Genomic DNA, 21,674 nt, shown 5'->3' on the forward strand with positions numbered 1-21,674 from the left:
CATATATATATATTAGAAAGATATTTTTAAAAAAATAACATATATTACTTTTTTATTATATGTTATTTTTAAAAAAATTTAATTTTTTATATTCATTATTATTTAATTTTTTTTAATTATCATTATTCTTTACATATAAATAACTCTCTTTCACTTTTCATAATAATAATAATAATAATAATAAAATTTACTGATAACCATTAATTTATAATTCACATTTAAAATATATATATAATATGTAGATTTTTTATTGTTGTTGTCACATATATATTTTTAAATCTTTTATATTTATGTTAAGTGACAATCTTAAATTCTTAAATTGCATTTATCGATGGTAATTTTTCTTTTAAAGAAAAATCAAGTCCTATCCCATGTTTACTTCAAAGAAAAATTAAAATAATTTAGTTAAATATTTTTACATATTTACTGTAATTAAATTTAATATATAATTATTAATAATTTGTCAATCCATGACATTTAATTTTAAAATTCAACGAATATTATCATAACTCTCTAATTATTATATTTAATTTTTTTTAAAATATTTATTCTAAATTATAACTAAACATCAAGGAATATTTAAATTTTTATGAGAAATTAATAATTTATTTTTTAAAAAAAATGTTTAAATATTAAAGGTAATATATCCATTAATTTTTAAATTTTTTTAATTAATATTAAATTTTTCTATATTTTCTAAATATTTATAATTTATAATTACTAAATACAATTATAATCTATTATCATGTGTCTTAATTTTTAATTTGAAAACGCCAGTAAAATAAGATCTATGTTTTTTTTTAAATAAAATAAAAACTGTTTAGTGAAATATTTTTAAACAAATTATATTTACTATCAAGATGTTTAATATTTCAATAAATCATAAAAAAATAAAGAATTATTATTATTATTACAAATAAAAAATAATTTATGGCTATTAAAAAAACTTATAACCATTAAAATTACTAATTTGAGAGCAATTATTAACTTATTTTGCTAACGTTTTAAAGTTTTAATATTCTAAATAATAAAATTCTTTCAATTAAAGAATAACGTTTTTTTTAATTAATAATAATTTAATGGTTTAATTAAATGTGATCTGAATTTTTTCTCTCTTTACTTATAAATAATTGATACTTTTTGTCATTTCACACACACTAAACCTTTTTCTTTTTACCAAGTATCCTATTTTTATCTAATTACTCTTAAATACTTTTTTAATTTGCTCTATTATTTATATTACTTTTTTCAAAAGTTATTGATCTCGATTCACAAATATTATTATTTTTAATTCTTATTTTACTTTTCTCGCTCTATTAAGCACAAAAAAATTAAAATAAATTAATTTTAAAAAAAAGTTAAACTAATGCAAATTATGAATTAAATTAAAATAATTAAATAAAAATTACTATTATATTATAATTAATTAATTAATATAAAGTCCATCCACATTCTCCTCTATATAAAGTTACTCAAATACATAATCTATACTCTTTCATATAGCTAATGCAATTTTTTTCTAAAAAGTTAAAAGCTACATTTTAGGTCTTCACTATAAGGGTTAGAAGTCATTTTTTTCCATTGCTTTTTTATTTACTTTTTTGTATTGGATTGTAACACGCCTAATTTTTAAATTTATTATTTTTGGGTAAATATTGATATTTTATTTTATTTGAATTTTAGGAAATTATTTGAAATTTTTCGGATTTTAGAAATCGAGTTCGATTTTCCGAAAATATAAAACTTTGATGATTTTTAAAAATTAATTTAAAGACCAGGTGACAAATCTAAAAATATATTTAGAGTCTACGCATTTTTCTGAGTTTTCTGGAATTTTTTCGAAATTTTTGGACCTCATTTTCGGTCCCAAGGCAAAGTAAAAATTTAAAATTTTGTATTCTGAATCGAACTGATAGAATCGAACTGGACCGGATCGGACCGGTCGAATCGGACCGGCTTCTTCCTTTTTCTTCCTCCCCGCGCGCGTCCCGACCCCTCTCTCTTTCTCTCCCGTTTTCTCTCTCCTCCCTCCTCCCCTTGCCGCCCTGCCGCCTCCCACCACCCAGCCACGGCCTCTCCCACCACCTCCCCTGCCGTGTGCGGAACATCGGCAAAGCGCGCAGGCGATGAGACGCGCAAGCGCACCGCTTCGTCTTCCCGGTCGAAATCCGGCCGATCCGGCCACCAATGGAACCGGGTCTTGTGTCTAAATCTATCTACTCGTCGAGAGCTTTCCATAGACACCAAGAACACCGAAATTTATCGAGCGGATTGTCCAATTTTTGCCTAGGAAATTTTAACCCATTTTGACTTTTAGGTTAGATTTCTCGCAAACCGTGAACCCCACGAGAAAACTGAGAGTACCAGAGCGCTCCACTCGTCGAGAGCTTCGCGGCGATATAAATTTCAAATTTTTCCGACACCGTTTTTCAGTGGGTCCCACGAAACTTCGTAGTGTTTTTCCGAGCATTAAATGAGCTTAGAAAATTTCGTAAAATTTATGTACTAACCCCCGTATTGTGGGCTTCGTGTAGGTATCTTCAATTCACGGAAATTCGACAGTTGTCTGGGTTTGTGAATTTTCGACCAGACAGACCGATTACCGGAAAGGTCTCCAAATTGGATCGAGGTTTTGGCTACCCCACCATTGTCAGACGTCCCGAGCGCGTCCCGGAAGTCGGGATCGGCATAGGTAAACCCAAACCTTATTTTTTCGTAATTTTCTAGTGCTTAAATGAGATTAAAAATCCGTAAAATATTCGTGGTAGCTCAAAAAATTATGATTCTTTTTGTATTAGCCTAGTAATATTGCTAAGGACCGCGGGGCAAAGTTTTAGAATTTTTAGAGTTCATTTGGGTAGTTTTTGCAAAAAGAGTCAATTATAAGGACTAAATTGAAATTTTATATATTGTGATGGATGACTGTTTGGATGGGCCCAGGAGGGGCTGTGTGATGTGATTGAGTTATGGATATATGGATTGTGAATATAAAATCGCGTTTTGAGCCCTTTTGCAGGTTGGGTAGGTCCTAGGTATAGGGGAGACTCTGCCGGATTTTCGGCACGACTTATGATATATTTGGTCTTTTCTTAAGTTTGTATTGAGTCAAATTTATTAAATGATTGTAATAAAATTGTCAGATGAGCTGGGACAACTTTCTTCCTCCGCCCAACCGCCACAGTGACCGCTGTCAAATCTGTGAGTAAAATATTAATTTTAATTGTAATTTTACTATTATTATATGTTCAAGCATGCTCATGCATCACTTATATGTATGTATCTATGTAGTTAAACTCTAAGCACGTTTTATGTTGCATTCATAACTGTTAAAGTACCATGGATGTTGTTGTGGTAATTTGGAGCAGTGTGCGTGCGTTGGCGTGCGTGTGATGTGGTGTTGACTATGGATAGGACGGGTAGACACGGCTTGAGATCTTCGCTGGGACCCGGTCCTTCAGGGTAGACACGGCTTGAGTTCTTCGCTGGGATCTCGATTTGATTTATTAAGCGAAAGTTCGGCTTGAGTTCTTCGCTGGCACAGGTTGGATTTAAGAGAGCTGTATAGGGGATCAGCTCCCATATATTATGATTGATATTAATGGGTGTGTAAGTGCTCCAAATTACCTTTTTGATGTTGTGATGTGAAATTATTGTTGATGTTGCATTTCACTCTACAGGGTGCATTAGTTTTAGATAGTTATAGAGATTATAGTTAAAATTGATATTTTAAGTCGAACGCTCACTCATGTTCAATATTTTTTCCAAGCCACAGGAGGATATTTTTGAGGTTAACCTGCTTTTCTCCCTCGCAGGTCATCTATTCATGTTTGTGTAATTTTATAAACTTCTAGAATTTTCGCATGTGTTAGAAGTATTTATTGAATTGGGTTTGTAATATAAATTGTTATTTTGGACCTGTAAACTTATTATTTTAAGCATGTTGATGGGCTGGATGAGGGAGCTGAGCTCCCATTTATTTTATATTGTTACGAGTATGTGGAGGGTGAGCTGAGCTCCCCAATTGATATATATTGTGTTTACAGGTCGGGTGAGTCAAAAACTCCCCGTTGAAAGGTCCATTTTATGGCTGGACTCTGTCCGGTTGAATTCTTGAAATTGGGCCCAAATGGGCTTTAGAGTTGGGTTAAGGAATATTTAAGCTTACTATGGACCTCGGGGGCTTTAGGCTGGCCCAGGTCCTAGTGCCGGTCCGGCCCATAGGTTGGGTCGTGACATAGATTATTTTTTTATTTTAGTTAAATAACTATATTCTTATACATAAAAATAAAATTACATTGAAAATTTGACTATAAATAAGAATAATTTGAAATATTAGTTGAAGCCAAATAAAAAAAAATGTATACAATAATTTGATAAATAAATCAAATTTTAAAATAGTCTAAGTTTCTAATCTTATCATACTCAATTTATTTAACTGATAGTATCATTAAATTTAAATTTTATTTTTACAAATAAAATAATTTTATTATATTTTAAACAAAGTAATTACATAAATTATTATTGATTTATGTATAAAAAGAATTAAAAATATATTTTTAAATAATCTTGTCATAAATAATTATATATTACTATAGTGTATAACACAGGTATTTCACTAGTTATTTAGAAATTATAGTGAGACTTGTATATTATTCACTCAAGATAAACTCTAATAATAATCAATGAGATGTAAATTTAAAATAGGGTGTCCCTAAGCCATTCTTCATAGGTTCTATGTCACTTTAACCATTTGCTTATTATTATTATTATTATTATTATTATTATTATTATTATAAATAAATTTTTTTATTATGAATTTAAAACAATATATATATATATATTTAAATTTATAATAAATTAAATTTAAATAAATTTGTTATTATTTATTTTTAATTAAAATTTAAATTTACAAACTGACAATGTTAAGAAAATTGTGAAATTAATATTTTTCTAACAAACTTTTAAAATATTAATCTCAACATTTAAAACTCCATATCTCATAACATTATTAATTCATTGCTTGGTTGGTAGGTGGACTAAGAGGTTACAGCCCATAACCTCCCAAAATTCTCCCTGTTTATTTTTTATTTTTTATTTTTTATTTTTTATTTTCTAGCAGTGCAAACCATTCATTTATTGAAAGACAGGAGTATAACATTAAGATTATAGGCCCACAACCCTCTTAGTCAAAGCCCTAGCCACTCTATAAAACACTCTATCGAAGCTAAGTCTAGACAAATAGAGGCCAAAAGGCCTAACTATCAGATAACCTAGCGCAAGGTCCATTTCCAAGAGACCTGTCTTCTCCGCCTTGTAACCCATTTACATTGTCGCCTCAGACAAGATCACCGACTAGCAAAGAAATCAAAGATCTTTCATTTATGTACAATTGTCGGGATTGCAACCACGGCTAAATTGCATGCAGCCTCTCAACATCGAGAACTGAGAGCTCAGAGACCCGAAGTAGAGTATCTAGGCAAGTAGTAGCTTCGCCCAAGGGAGGAAAAAACCAAAGAGATGCCGGACAAACTGGGAACAGGCGTGGCAGAGCTCCGGCATCTCAGTCTAATCTAGTCACGTGTCCTTTGATGTGCCAACCGACGAGCCAAGCTAAGGAAGAGCTACCATCTCAGATCTTTAAAAGATCTCTCACAAAGCTAGCACAAGATCTGATTTGCATCTAATCAACACAACGCAACAAAATCCTCATTCAAGAAGGGGAACTAAATTCCACATGAGGAGACTAAAATAAAACATGGGAAAACAGAAGGAAACAACTGAAATCCTGAAGTAAAAGCTGTAAGATTTTAACGTACTTTAAAGTGATTGCTGGGCTAAAACCAAACCCGTAATTATGGCCTGATTAATCGGTATTTACGTTAATAAAAATAAATTTTAATTATATATGAATTATTTAATAAACATATTAAATTAAGTCTTAAAGATGTAAATAAATTGATCATCTCTCTTTTTCTTTATAAAGTTATATACTTTTACATGATATTATAGTAATATCAAGAAAGGGCTTTCATCACTAAGATTTACATGTAGATTAAGAAGATTTAAAAGGGAGAAATTAATTTATTCAATAAAAAAGTCTCAATTATTATTATTGTTTAAAGAATTTAATTTATTTAAAATTATTATTTTAATAATAATTAAATTTTATATTTATTATTCATGATTTATTATAATATATGGAGAAATTTTTAGAAAGAGAGAGGAAATGGTCGATGATCAAGCAGCCAGATGTCCTCCACAAAAGCTAAAGCTGAGTTTAAAGTTAACTTTAGAGAGTAGGGAGAGGCTTGGTTTTAGAGACAATCACGTAGTCTTTTTCTTTTTTTAGTTTACAAACTGGTTTTGCAGGCCTTCATAACTTAAAAAAAAAAAAAAAATTTATGAAGCATACCCTCAATTAAAGGCTATTGATTTAATAATCTTAAAGAATTTCTTTCTTATCATTCTTCAATTCAACTTGTTTTCTTTTTATTTTTTTCTAAAATGCTAATTCACAAAAAATTATAATTATTTATAATTCTATATATACGTATAAATAAATGAAACGACCTAATATATATATATTTCATTTTTAATTAAAAATTCTTATAATGGATTATAAAACTAAGAAATTTTTACATATTCAGATTAAAGAAGGTGGCAATAAAATGACGACCATACTCCTAAAACCCTAAGATTATCCACCAAGTAATGGGTAGATTATTTATCATTCAATTCTTTTTAAAATGGGTAAAAATTTTAGAGACGATTTTAATATTATTAAGTTAAAATTTATTAATTTATAATTTAATTAATTTTAATTAAAGTAGAATTTGAAAAAGAGGAGGGTTATCTTTTTATTATGTAATTTAAGAGCTTTTAATAATAATAAAAAAATTTAATATCATTTAATTCAGTAATTAGAGACATTATTTATTTGACAAAAAAATTTAATTTAATTCAGTGATTAAATGTATATTATTTATTTGACAGATTTAATTTTGAGTCTTTATTATTTTAATTTTTTATTAAAAAATAATAATAAATTTTTTTTTCTTATGAAAAATAATTTAAGAGCATATAATAATAAAGATAGAAGGAAAATATGAAGTTGTAAAATTTATGATCTCTATTATATAACTATCAACTTGCATGAATAATATGTAGTAATTGAATATGTCATTCACATTTAAATCACATGGGATTAATTTTAGTATGTTTTTGGTTAAATTAAAGTCATGTTCTTTATTATTATTTATAACGTAAAGAATTATTATTTTGATGCAAGAAAAAGATAAGCATAAAAAATACAAAGAACATGATTTCCTTTATTTTTACTCAAAAAATCCAGAAATTCAAGAAACCTATCAGAAACCTACGGCCATCAGAGTTGGCACTAATCGGGAAGGTGTCTCTAATCGGTGGCGGTGTGAATTGAACCAAGGGACGGTGAGGGGGTGGCTGAAATCTACAAGTTCGAAGAGATTTTTCTCCATAGTTCGAGAGTCAATGCGGTTCTCTTTTGCTCCAAACGACATCGATCATATCTTTCTTTTGCTGCACTCAGTTCGCCGAAGGGAGGAAAGGGTCGTGAATGCAACACTAGGCGGTCTTCACTAGAGAAGATGCAGAACGTGGAAGAGAGAGGTCAGGGTAGCTGGGAAGAGAGACTAATTCTTAAGTTTCAAAGGGTTTTTCTTTTTGAAATAGAAATTGTTTGATTTAATAATTTATTACTGAAAATTAGAGAAAATAATATTTCATTTTTTTAAAAAATTAAACCTATTTAAATTTAATTAAAAAAACTCATTTTGAACTTATTTGATGTTGACTGGAAATATAAGGATTTATTTTTATTTCTTTTTATTTTTTTCTTCTATCAAATCAGTAAAATTTAAGGAAAAAAACAACAATAATAATAGAAGAATCATAAAGGAGAGAAGAAACAAAAATTCCTAATAAAGAAAATAGGATATAAAAGAAATTAACCCAAATAAATGGATCTATCATTCATATTCTATGCACACTAATACTAGATTATTAAACAAGTCACAAAAATCCAAACAAAAGACACTGTTGTTACATTTTTTATTAGACCACGGAAAATAAGGGATTTAGGGTCCACCAGAATTACTGTTAAGTATCACAAAAGAAACAGGGCAGATAGTCAGGAGGGTATAGACCTGGCCATGTGCTGGTCCCTATTTCAGGTGGAATTGTTGGTTCAGTTGCCCTCTAAATTTCAGTTTCAAGTAGTTTAAGGATGGTTTTAGTGCGAGTTTAATTCAACTCTACGCATTGAACGTTATTTATTTAATTTTTAATGTAAATAATTAAAGAAACCTAAATATAAACTTAATATAAACTAAAAAAAAAAATCGTTTACAAATCAGCAGATTCCAGACTTGGTTCAAGGAGGGGACCAATTCCGGTGCCGATGATTCAAGGTTTGGAATTGTTGACTCGAGCCAATCCCAGTCCAGGTTAAACCGGCCAAGTCAACAAGGGCATATAAATAAATGATTTTGTTATTTCCATTTACATTTTTTTTTATGACTACCAGTGGTGAATACAAAGTTGCTTAAATCTAACAAACTTCAAATATATAAAGCCATAATTAATAAGAGGGAATCTTAGTTCCTCTCTTACCTCTTATTCTACTTCATCTAAAGTTTTTTCTTGACTGAAATTCTGTCCTAACAAATACCATTAACACATTTATAAGTTTGAATGATACTTTGAACAATCAGAATTCCCCGCCTTAACATAGCCAATAATTTAACAGAGGATGCAGTTATGGCTGCCAAAATTGATTACCAAAACAAGATGTTTGCCAATGTAGGAAGGGAGTGAATCCAGACACCCGGAATTTATAGATTTTGTTTCTATATTTGATGTTTGAGGTTCCAAACCGGCAGTACCGGGCTGGGAATTGAAACAGAGGAATATAATAATGTTTTTATGATGATGTAGTAGTGTGATGGAGGTTTGGCAAAAGAAGAGGAAGTTTAGGGATAAAGTGAAGGTGGTTTTGCTGATAAGTGTCCAAAATTGTAATGCTCACTTTGATAAGTTTGCTCAATATCTTATTCTGGAATTATCGATTGTTGTCTTACAATTTATTTTGCTTCACTTAATGACTTTTAATTCCTGATTTGTGGCCAATAAATTCCTACCAACTAACTGGATAGAGGTCAGAATCTTTTGAAACGTAAAGAAACATTTCAATTCTGGCAATTACAATTCACATTGAAATCAGAGTTAAATCTTTTCAAATTTCAGAACAAACCCTCATTCTGTAAGAAAAAGAAAAAGAATTGTTAGATATATATAAACAATTCATAAGAATTTCTTCTTCACCTGTTTTTCCTTTTTTTTTTTTTTTTTCCCACATGAACCATAGAGATCCAATGTTTACAATTCCGGAGTTGGGTTTGCTAACCCAACCAAGACCTCCACAAAGAAAGAAAGAAATAAAGGAAAATAAATTTAAAGATTATTTTCTTTTTTTGCTTTCTTTTTCTTTTTTCCCATTTTAGGATTTTCTTACATGCAAGTTTAATGACAATAACTATTTGTCCTGCTAAAAACAATTTTCCAATGGCATCCTCCTCTGCATTAATGCAATCTAATTAGGAGAATCCCCATGCTGTGTCCAACCAACAGGCTTGTGCTGCGTCCCCACTTTGAATGAACCAACACTTCTTCGTCAAAAAAAAAAAAAAAAAAGGGCTGCACCAGCTCTTTTGAGCCCAGAAACAACTTAAAACTTCAGTAGTAACCAGCCAATTCTGTTGTTTGATTCATATGCTATGTTCTTTCAACACGTAACTTTTGAATGTGACGCAGACGGGATATAAGTTGTGAAAATGAGGGTCGTAAGTGTGGCTCCCTGCAAACACAATGAAATGTTCGTTATCATAACCAAAACTGCAGAAAAAATTTTTAGGAGTCCAGAACTCACCTTTGCCAACAATCGTGTATTATCTGGGCAATGGCTGGATCAACATCCTCTGGAATCTCAAGCCGCTTATTTTGGAATCCCACAGCTCCCACAACCTGCATCGGATTCAAGCCTTTCCATGGGATTTGACAGGTGGCCAACTCCCATAATATCACACCAAAACTATACACATCACATCTGAATGGAAACCAATCCAATTGATTAAAACACATGCTTAGAGAAAATTTTACAATAAAGTGCCACCTACATTCTGTGTAAGTTCATTCACTTACTTTTCGTTTGCTAGTTCGTTCCTTAGGACTTCAGGTGCCATCCATTCAGGCTACATTGCAAATTCAAACTTCCAGCTTGTTATTTGGTTGAAGAAAAACACTAAAGAATTATGAGAGAAAAACTATTCAATACATTTGACAAAATCTTACTGTTCCAGCAGTAGACTTTGAAGACAGAAAAGTATGGTGCTTCATGCGTGACATTCCAAAATCACAGACCTGCAGATAGAATTACACATCATGTTAAAAAAATATTAATTATTTCTCAATTTTTTTAATTATTTCTTCCAGCAAAGATAAAGCAGTTGATCTGATTCCATTCATACAAAGAGCTTCAGGGAATGAATTGTGACGCAGAGTTTAGTTTCATCAACCTTAACAATCCAGTTTTTGTCAACGAGGAGATTGGGGGACTTTAAGTCTCGATGCACAATGGGAGGATGGCTTGTGTGCAAGTAATTCATTCCCTTGGCCTACAAGAAACCATTTTACTAAACAAAAAGTGGGGAAAAGAGAATAAACAGAACCAAAGTAAACAAGAAGAAAAAATAGATAATCCAACTAATACCACATCAAGAGCCATTCGCATTCGCCGCTTTTCATCAAGTTGAGGATTGGGACGATGCAGGAACCTATACAAACTCCCCCTGCACACCAATAAGAACAAAATGAGAATAAGAACAAAATAATAATCAAAATAACAATAATTGACTCAGAAGCAACTAGTTCTCATTGAAAAAGTTCTTGGCAGAAACTAGGACAACAATGAAACTCTGAAAAATCCCAGACAACAATCTTTAATCTAAAGTCCCTTTGAAGTAGTATATATATGTCTAAAGAATAAGACTGCACTCTTATACATGCAAAGCTTGGATTATCATGAATCATATTCGACTATTAACAATGATTAAACAAAATATCAGTGACAAATAAACATGCAAGCATCTTAGGACAACGAAGCTAAAATTCACTATGTTTATAACAAAAACCTTCAGTGAGAGAGAGAGAGAGAGAGAGAGAGAGAGAGAGAGAGAGAGAGAGCATTTCTTCAGAAAAATTTTGGGTACTCAAGTGAACATTTACTTTTAAATCACATTGTTAATTCAGTTTTAAATGGACCATTATGAACACTCAAAATATTTGACAGAAGGAGCTTTAACAAAGAAGAAAACATGACAGATCAAAAAGGAGATTGGATGGAGAGAGGAGATAGGGGGCAGGGGGGAAACCTGGGCAGGAACTCTGTCAGTATTGACAGGTGTGGTGGGCGAGTAACGGCGCCCATGAACAAAACAACATTAGGATGTCTTAATCTTAACATGATTTCAGCCTGCATAAAGCAATCAGTAATCAGTGTAAGTTAGTTTGGATATTGCTAATAATAATAATAATAATAATAATAATAATAATAATAATAATAATAACTCAATTATATGGGAAAATTTGTCATATAAAATTCAGTATATGATGTAGAAGTTAATAACTGGTACGTACTTCACATTTGAACTGAACCAATGCATCTCCAGATAAATCTTGGTCCAAAAATTTCTTCACAGCAACTTCCTGTAATGCAGAAACAATTATATGTCGTCAAGATAAAACAACATGCTTTTAAAATAAAATAGTTAAACCAATACAAGTCATCATAACCTATAAATTCTAGCAGTAAACCCCCTGCTGTTACTAATGAAAAGACAAATAATTCCATGTGAAATTTATTGCACAAGATTTCTCCTAAGGTGTTATAGACTTGTAAACAGATCACTATCATTGCATCAATGCATAAAATATCAAAGGTGACAATTTCAAAACCATCCTATATAAAAACATGGCCATATTACCAAAATTCCTATACATATTATTATATCATCATTGTAACTAAGAAAAGCATGATCGATTATACTAAGATATGATTTAATAACCACTGTTGTGTTAAAGGATAAAACTTACAGTGCCATTCCAATCTCCATGGTACACCTCGCCATATGAACCTGCATGACAAGATGTCAAATGAGACTGTTACTAAACAAGCATATAGCAATATGAAATGCATCACATGTCTAACACTTCATGCATCTATAAAAATCAAATCAGAACTCAAATTATTATAAAAAGGTGAGACATGCCCTTACTCTATTGCCTAGATTACCAAATCTTCAGAACTAAGGATTCAATACCATCCAAAGACATAATACTTAATAGCTTAAGCCTACTGGGGTGATATGAGAGATGAAATGGAAGCTCAAAAAAATGGAGTCCCCTATTGGGAAATCCATGTACAGAGAAGCAGGTTTGACTTTCTTCAATGCCATTTTTTCACCTTAGTTCTTCTTGTCCAGTCTTGTTTGGTGAATTGCCAACCCACTATCAAATGTTTTACTGTTGCAAAACCAAAACAGGAAGGCACAACAATCTCTCCTAGAGGAAAAACTCAATTTAAGACAAATAACATTTAGTTTTCTCCCTCTTAGCGAATTAAAATCCTTCAAATATTGTTACCATGTGGTACACTAATGAGTTGTATTCTCAGTCTTAGACATATTGGGTAGTGCTTCAGATATAAAGACAAGCAGAATGAACTGAATTTCAAATCATACTCAAACAAATTTTTTCTTCTCTTCTAAAATTCTAAGACTAGCCAAGATGGGCCATGAGATTGGTGGTGTTAATGCTTGCATACCTGCTGCCCGATAAAATTTCCATCAATTCCAACAGTCATTTATCTAAATTATCCTTTTAGAAATAGGAAATGGTAAAAGTCTTTACACTTTACTCATCATTCAGCTTTCAATTGCAAAACTACCATAAAATTAACAAATATTTTAAAGAAAGCTAAACAAAAAGTTTGAAGATGAAAAGAACTCCCAATCCTAATGTCAAACCCAAAAATGATATTTCAGCATGGATTGTCAACAATTTTCTTTTATTATACAGTTGAATAACTTCATTAAAAATTGAATTCTCACCAATACCAATACGTTCACCAATTTGAAGATCCTCCCATGGGATTTCCCATTCAGCAACCTCACCCAGCACTGGTTGAATTCTCTCACTGTAACCATTACACGAAATATGTAGACCACTGTCGAATGTTTCAACCAACTTCACACTCTGTTTATCATCACAGACTAAGACATTTTCAGGTTGTAATTGGCAAGAGTTCACCGCTGAGGACAAGAATGATTCATGTATTTGATTTCCAAGCATTCCTGGTTGATTATCAGAAACAGTTTCTACTCTGATAGCACCAATCTGCAATTGTCCACTGGTTCTATCATCAACTATAAAACCCTCACTTTTAGTATCAGAGGGAAAAGACACTTCAGACTTGAGAAAATTCATTTCCGTTTCTCTTTGTTGTTTAGCTGGCCCTTCAGCAGGCCATCCTTGCTTAGTATCACATCTAAGATTGTTCAACGGATCCTTTGTAGTTAAAGGTATGAGACACTGTGCATGTCTTGACAAGAGCTTATCAGAATAACAATGGAGTTGATCATCTAGATGTGCATTTTCTAGATGGACTTGTTCTAACACCTTCTGTTCACTGAAATCTTGCTGATTCATATCTGAAAACGAATCTGAAGGAGGTGATGCACCGCTCTCTAACAAAACAGCATGTAATTTATGTGCAAATTCAGGATTTTACCTGCGGTGATAACATACTTCGAGACATTTTCTACTTTGGTGTTTTCTGCTGCTGATGGCCTTCTGGTCCCGGATGAGTTTTCATGTGATTTGTAAGATGATGGAAAAAGCTTTCCAAACTCTTGTCCAAACGTCTCAGCTTGGTTTTCTTCAACCGGGCCTATGTTTGGTTCATTTGTCTTACTGCCTACAAATAATGCCTCCTCTGTCCTTGAGCTGCCAACAAGGGGAACCCTATCTAGATTAGGTGCAACTGCTAGATCCCTGGGTCCTTCACCAAGCAACAATGAACCTGTGGGAATGCCAGTAAGATCAGCAAAGCCCCTTACATCAAATCCAGTGCTTGGGAGATGGCTGCTGGGCACCTCAGCAGGAATTAGTGTTCCAGGAGCACCCATAAGATCAATAATGTATTCACTGCATCATGTCACCGCACCGAGCATATCATCACCAAGAATATTCTCATAAAATTTTTTGGAAAAAAAAAAAAAGAAGTAAAACCATGGCAAACCCATGCTTTGAAATTACATGTCCTCATGTAGCAAGGGAAACACAGATCCAATTATTCAAGAACAGTGTCAGTGACAAATGAAAAAACAAAATAACTGCTGCAAATGGCATAATAATAATAAATAAATAAATAAATAAGATGAATTGGCATTTGCAACTAGGATGATAATTTGCACCAACCAAAAAGTCTACAAAAGTAATGTCCAACATTCGCCAAATTACTTTTGAAATCTTTCAGAGAAAGTTCAACCCAGACAATATGGAAATATTAGTAGAGATACCATACAGAATCCGGCTATCATTGCAATATATCAATAGGACATCATATAAATTTGTAAGCATATGTATAACACACATGATATACACCAATTCAAAATATATAATTCATTTTGCAGTGCTATTTGACCAGAATGATACCAAATTAAAAGCAAAAAATAAAATCATGTTACCTTTCATTATTAATCTTAATCAAATTTACGGCTCCATCATCAGTGCCAGAATAGTAGCTCCCCTTAACCAGCATACATGGAAGATTAATTTTATCAGCCAGCACCTAACAACAGAATATTGCAATAATTAATTTGAGTAGAACTTTTTTCAAAAGGACTCAAAGCAACTGTACAAGAACAAATGAAAGACATTTATTGCAAATTCCAAAAAGACATCAAGAAATGATTTAAAAGTTCAAGAAACCAGGATTCCCCATTTAAGTCAAAAGAGTGCATGTTTATTAATCAGCCAGTTTCACTAACTACCATGAGTTAAAAAAGAAATTTAACAACCTTAAAAAGCAAGGCCCTATGGCGTGAAAGTCCTACATCAAGACATCCGAGGGGAAGAATGACAGAGTTCAGAGCACTCCGTAACTCACAACATCTCCTGGTCCACCTTGTTGACATCTCATCAGCATCACCAACTGGACCACCCATTCTATCAACAACAAGATCAGCAAGTTTCTGAACCAAGCCACTCAAAAGCAAGCTATCAGAGACTTGGCACTGCAGGGACATGATATAAGCTTTTCTCTCAAGTTCTCGAAGTTCAGGGTCAACAAAGCGGTTTACAAATACCACTTCATAATCAACATTATCTAAAATTGTTATTGCTTGCAGATCCACTAATAATGGCATCTTCCCTTGAACTTGAATCACTGAATTTGAAGTAATGCCACATACATCATAAAAGCCATCCGTCACTTTATCATTATAATTTACAACATTATAGCTCTGCATGAAACATGTGCAAAAAATTAGAGGGAAATTCCTGTCTGCAGCCAACAGTAAATATAATTGGACAGGAAATTAAAATTATGATCCATTTTACAACATCCACTAACGAGTAACAGGAAAATTAATGAAACTCAAAGTTCAAGTACTAGATTTTTACAATTCATCTCCCGGAAAAATGAAAAACCTCTATTCATTATTTTTGAGTGGTTGGATAAAAATTTACTACATAATGAGAGCGTGCATGCATCTAAAAGTCCAACCTACTAACTGACTTTAAAAGAAGAGTAAATAGATAGAAAATGTATACTTTCCCTTGTATTAGAACTTAATCTCAAGCTGTGGTAAGAAACTCAACATTCCATTCCCTTTCAGAGGAAGTGAATGCTACATTGGAGCCTTTTGTTAGGAAAAAATACAAAAGATTTCTTTACATAAGTTTAACAGCCACAATATGAAGGAAGTGAGGAGATTGCATAAGTTTTTCTGCAAGCATCAATGGAATTACTCTAGCTGTGTCAAATGCTTGATTACCACAGAAAACTACTCTGAAACAAAGTCCAACCAGAGCGTACTAGTAAACAATACAAAAATAAAAGGAATATGTTCTTAAGACTTGCAAAGACTACCCAATTCCCTCAAATGTTTTGTTGTTAATTTCTTTCAATGAGTTCTACAACACAACTATTCAAATTAGGGGACGTTTAGTACGAGGTCAACAAAAGGTATTACGTTGTAACTTTTAACCCTTGTTAATATTGTTTAGATGCTATAAGAGAATAGGTTAAGTTTTAACCTTCTTAACATTTAATTATGTTAACCTTGGAGGGCTTAGGTTAACAAAACTTAATAAATGGAGCATCACCATACTTTCATTTAAGTTTTTTATTAACCTCCTACCAACACCACTAATTGTTACATCATTAATTATTTTTTTACCTCCTTAATAATTACTCCTTTAAAATTTACAAAAGTAACACTTAATCTTTAATTTTTTAACCCCGTACCAAACACCCTCTTAGCTGTAATCAAACTCTACTCAACTAAAGAACTAATCACCTCACTGGAACCCAAACATTTTAAATTCTAGGCCACTAGAAGTCAAGAACACAAAACTAAACCAGGAATTAATTAATTTTCATTTCTCTTCAAAACCAAAAGGTCCAAAACAATGAGGAAAATATTTTCAAGTAAAAGGAAACCTTCACAGATAGATGGAGCCACTTCAGGAAAACAGGCATCAATGAACTCACAAAGAGCTCCATGCAATTGCATAAAGAATCGAGGCTCAAAAAGCATATTATTATACTTCAGTAGTAAGTGGAGAAGATTGTTCTTCTGGAATTAACTTTAACAATCAAGCCAAGCGTAAACAGCTTCATGATTGGACACCAAGGCACAGTAGAAAAGAAGATATAACCTGACGCTCTGGAAAGCGATAAAGAACTTATAATGCGAATAAGAAAACCCACTAAAAAAGGATAATATTTGCTCTAGAAAACCCAAAGTAATTGACCAGGAATCCCAAGCGAACCTAAAATGACAAACCGATTAAAAATTCAGAATCAAACATACTACAATCGCCAACTCCGGGAAACTGATCCAGAATGGGAAATGGAAATTAAAATCGTATCTGTGTAAGATCCAGAAGTCAAAAATCTAACTCACAAACTCCAATCCATTGAAATAAAAAACCTAAAATGAGGCAAGGTTACATATGGATAAACGTATATACATATGGCCAGTCAACACATACCCAATAGCGAAGCGAGAGAGACTCGACGGGAGAATCGGTAACGGTGAGCGGAGCCACAGGGCATCCTAGGCTAATCCGCTTGGCAGCATCGATCTGAGCGGAGTCGGGATCCTCACGCGTATTCGGATCCGAGGCGCTTATTGCCAGAGCCAATTGAACCTGAAACTCCTCTTCCAATAAATTAAAATCCACACAAGTCCGGTCCCCCGCTGCCATCCGATCCCCTCCGGCAGATTCAACAGCCGTAATTCTACCAGTTGGAGACGACGAAGATGAAGACAAAGGGTTTGCCGTGGCGGTGGGGCTTGGGTTGGCTACAGGTCGGGTCTCAGCCAATCGCTGGTGGTCATCGATGGCACCGCCGATATGGAGCTTTCTGAGTAGATGTTTCATCTTAGACATGGATCATTAAACAAGAAGTGGAAAAATCTGTTCCCCTTTTGTACTATCTTGTCTATTGTTTCTTTCTATGTAAAGATTCGGTTAACCTTACGCACCCTTCTTCGTCAAGCCACCACCGCTAGAGAAACTTAAAATTAACCGCTCACCCATCCATTCCCTCCAATACTCACTCCTTCTGTGTACTCCATTTTTATATTCACAAATCGAGGACCTCATCACCATTGTGATTCTCTGCGTCTACCCATATTGTCCTGTTTTGCAATTAATTGATCTTCACCGTCCAATCTTTTGCCAATCATATTCCTTTAATCCGGTGATTGTGATTTTTTCTTTTAAAAAAAAAATGCAATGAATAGCTTTAATTGTTGCGCTCTTTGTTCCATATGACAAGTTAATTCCCTTTTTCATTTATTCTAAATTATAGATTATTTTCTTTTTCAAAATTTCAACAATAATTTAATGATATAATATTTAATTTTTAATAAAATAATATAAATAAATGATATAGGATAAGAGTATATAGGATAAGAGTATGGCCTCCAATTTAACAGTATCTAGAAATCGAAACCAAATCAAAATTTATAACTTTCTATCAGTTTAATTTTTTTATTTTTAAAATAATTTTATATAATTATTTTCATAAAAAATACACATAAATGCTTATTTAAGTTTTGAAGTATGTTAATACATAATATATAATTTAATTATTTTTAAATTATATAATATTTAATTATAAAATATATATAAAATTTTATATTAAATTTGCATATCGATTTAATTTCGGTTCAGTTATCAATAAACAACTAGAATCAAAATAAAGTACTGTCACGATCCAACTTATGAGCCGGACCGACACTAGAACTTGAGCTAACCTAAAGCCCCCAAGGCCCGTAGTAAGCTTTACTATTCCTTAACCAAATCCTAAGGCCCATATTGAGCCCAATTTCAAGAAATCAACCGGACAAAGTCTGGCCATAACATGGACCATCCAACGAAGAGTTTTTTATTCACCCGATATGTAAGCACAATATATATAATAATTTAGAGAGCTCAGCTCATACTCCATATACTCATAAGAATAATATTTTAAATGGGAGCTCAGCTTCCTCATTCAACCCAATAATCATCCATGCATAGTCATATATCATACTTACAATTCCAGTTAATACATATATAACAAATCCAAATGAATATATCACTAATAATAATAATATATGCGGAGTTCTAAAACATAATAAAAGAACAAAATACAATTAAATGTCGATAGTAGCCCTGCGAAGAAGAGAGCAGATTAAACTCAATAAAGGACCTCCTGTATACTGGAAAAATAGATAAACAGGAGTGAGCGTTAGACTTAGACAGTAAAATACCGATTTTAAATACAATTTTTATAGCTATCTAAAACTAATGCATTATAAAGAGTGGAATACAACACTTTCATAATTTTCATACAAATCACATCATAAATAACAAAAAGGTAATTTGGCACACTCACACACCCATATAATATTCAAACAGCATATATATAGAAGCTGATTCCCAATACAGCTCTCTCAATCCAACATCTGCCAGTGACTACATCTCAAGCCGAACTTTCTCTTAATTGACCAAATACGGGGGTCAACGAGATCATCTCGAGCCGTGCTTACCCCGACTTATCTGTAAAAGAATCGGATCCCAGTGAGTCAAGCTCTAATCGCGTCTACCCGTCCTATCCATATCCAATATCACACGCCACACGCGCGCCAACACACGTACATTGCTCCAAATTATCATAAAACAACATCAATAACATTTCATAAAATAAAGATGTAATATAAAATATGCCTAGCATTTAACTACATAAATATATATTTATAAGTGATGCATAGCTTTGCCTGAACATATAATAATATTGAAATTATAATTAAAATCAATATTTTACTCACAGACATAAACCGAGGTAAATGTGGTGGCTGGACGGAGGAAGAAGGCTGTCTCAGTTCACCTGACAATTACATTACATTTATTTAATATAATTGACTCAATATAAGCTTAAAAAGAGCCAAAGACACCCTAAGTTCTGCCGAAAATCCAGCAGAATCCCCCCTATAACTAAAATCTAACCAACCTGCAAAAGAGCTCAAAAATATACTTCTATATTCATAAGTCACACAACTATATCTCAATCACATCACATGGCTCCTCTTGGGCCTATCCAAACAGTCAACAACCACAAATTTTGGAAAATTACAATTAGTCCCTATAACTTACACTTTTTGCAAAAACTACTCAAATGAGCTCTAAAAATTCTAAAATTTTGCCCCGCAGTTCTTAGCAATATTACTAAGCTAATACAAAAGGAATTATAATTTTCTAACTACCCACGTATATTTTATGAATTTTTAATCTAACCCGAAACTAAATAATTAAGGGAACCTAGGGCTCGGGCTTACCTATGCTAATTCTGATACTGGAAACGTATCCAAGATATCTGAAAAATGGTGAGGTAGTCTATAATCTTGACCCGGTTCTGAAGTAGGTTTGGCCGCCTGTCTGTCCGGTTTGAAAATGCAGACCTGATCAACAGTCGAATTCCTGTGAATTGAATGTACCTATGTGAAGCCTATAATACTGGGGTTAGTATATAATTTTTATGGAATTTATTAAGCTTATTTAATACTCGAAAAAATATTACGAAATTTCGTGGGATCTACAAAAAAAAGGTGTCGAAAAATTTTGAAATTGGTATTGCCTCGAAGCTCTCGTCGAGGGGAGCACTCCGGTATTCTCGGATTTTTTGTGAGGTTCACGGTTTGCGAGAAATCTAGTCCAAAAGTTAAAATGGGCAAAAACTTCCTGGACAAAAATTGAACAAACCGCTTGATAAATTTTTATGTTCTTAGTGTCTATGGAAAGATCTTGAGGTGTAGATTAATTTTGGAACAAGATCCGATCCAATGATAGCCGGATTGGCTAAATTTTGACCGGAAAAATGAGAAGTTGCGTGGTTCGTTGAAGGAGCTTCGGGCGCGCTTTTCTAGCCACTGAAGCAATTGGAGGCGGTGGGGGAGGTCTCTGGAGGTGCTCTGGTGAGTTGGGGAGGGAGAGGTGGCGGTTAGCAAGCGAAGGGAGGAGGGAGGAGGGAGGAGGGAGGAGAGAAAAATCGCGAGGGGAAGCGGAGGGTGTTGAGCGCGACGTGGGAGGGGAGGAAAAAGGAGAGGGCCAGTCCGATCCGATCTAGTTCGATTCTGCCAATCCGATTCGAAATACCCAAAATTAAATTTTTTATTCTGCCTTGTGACAAAAAATAAGACCCAAAAATTTCGAAAAAATTTCAGAAAATTCAAAAAAATTTATAGAGTCTAAGTATATTTTTAATTTTGCCACGTGATCTTTAAATTAATTTGTAAAAATTAATAAAGTTTATTGATTTTGAAAAATCAAACCCGATTTCTAAAATTCAAAAAATTTCAAATAATTTTTCAAAATTTTATTAAAATAAAATATTAATATTTATCCATAAAATAAGTAATTTAAAAATTAGGAGTGTTACAAGCACTAAAACAAATTTAGTTTTGTATGATTCTTGTCAATTTAGTATGATTTTTCAGTTCGGTTTAAACCCAAGAATCATGCACAACCCTCAAATGATATATCAAAAAAAATAAAATTTATTATTTTAACTATATATCAATTATATTTTCTTATACTCCCACCCAAAAAGAAATGAAATCATTTTCATACTCATAAGATTTTAAACTTTATTTTTTAATTAAAATCAAATGTATATTAATTTTAATTATAATAATAGAAATTTTTTTAAAAGAATTTAAAAATGAAGTTTTTCCTCCATTCATAGTCCAAGCTGGTTGAGTGTGATAATGAAAACGTTGTTAAATTCATTCAAGGAGTTGAAT

General features: G+C 32.5%; 1 protein-coding gene across 1 annotated transcript; it reads right to left on the bottom strand.

Moving 5' to 3' along the window:
• Positions 1–9,327: 9,327 nt before the first annotated feature.
• Positions 9,328–17,952, bottom strand: LOC110631760 (serine/threonine-protein kinase EDR1). The gene is made up of 14 exons (XM_021779708.2): positions 17,374–17,952; positions 15,174–15,617; positions 14,841–14,944; positions 13,883–14,298; positions 13,203–13,802; positions 12,187–12,227; positions 11,731–11,799; positions 11,466–11,566; positions 10,805–10,883; positions 10,611–10,709; positions 10,387–10,455; positions 10,237–10,286; positions 9,965–10,141; positions 9,328–9,892 (listed from the first exon to the last, which is right to left on the bottom strand). The coding sequence occupies exons 1-14, from the start codon at positions 17,773–17,775 to the stop codon at positions 9,811–9,813; spliced, it is 2,733 nt and encodes a 910-aa protein (XP_021635400.2). The 5' UTR covers positions 17,776–17,952; the 3' UTR covers positions 9,328–9,810.
• Between the last annotated feature and the right edge of the window lie 3,722 nt (positions 17,953–21,674).

This window comes from Hevea brasiliensis, chromosome 4 (assembly GCF_030052815.1).
Source record: "Hevea brasiliensis isolate MT/VB/25A 57/8 chromosome 4, ASM3005281v1, whole genome shotgun sequence".
NCBI classification, from domain to species: Eukaryota; Viridiplantae; Streptophyta; class Magnoliopsida; order Malpighiales; family Euphorbiaceae; genus Hevea; species Hevea brasiliensis.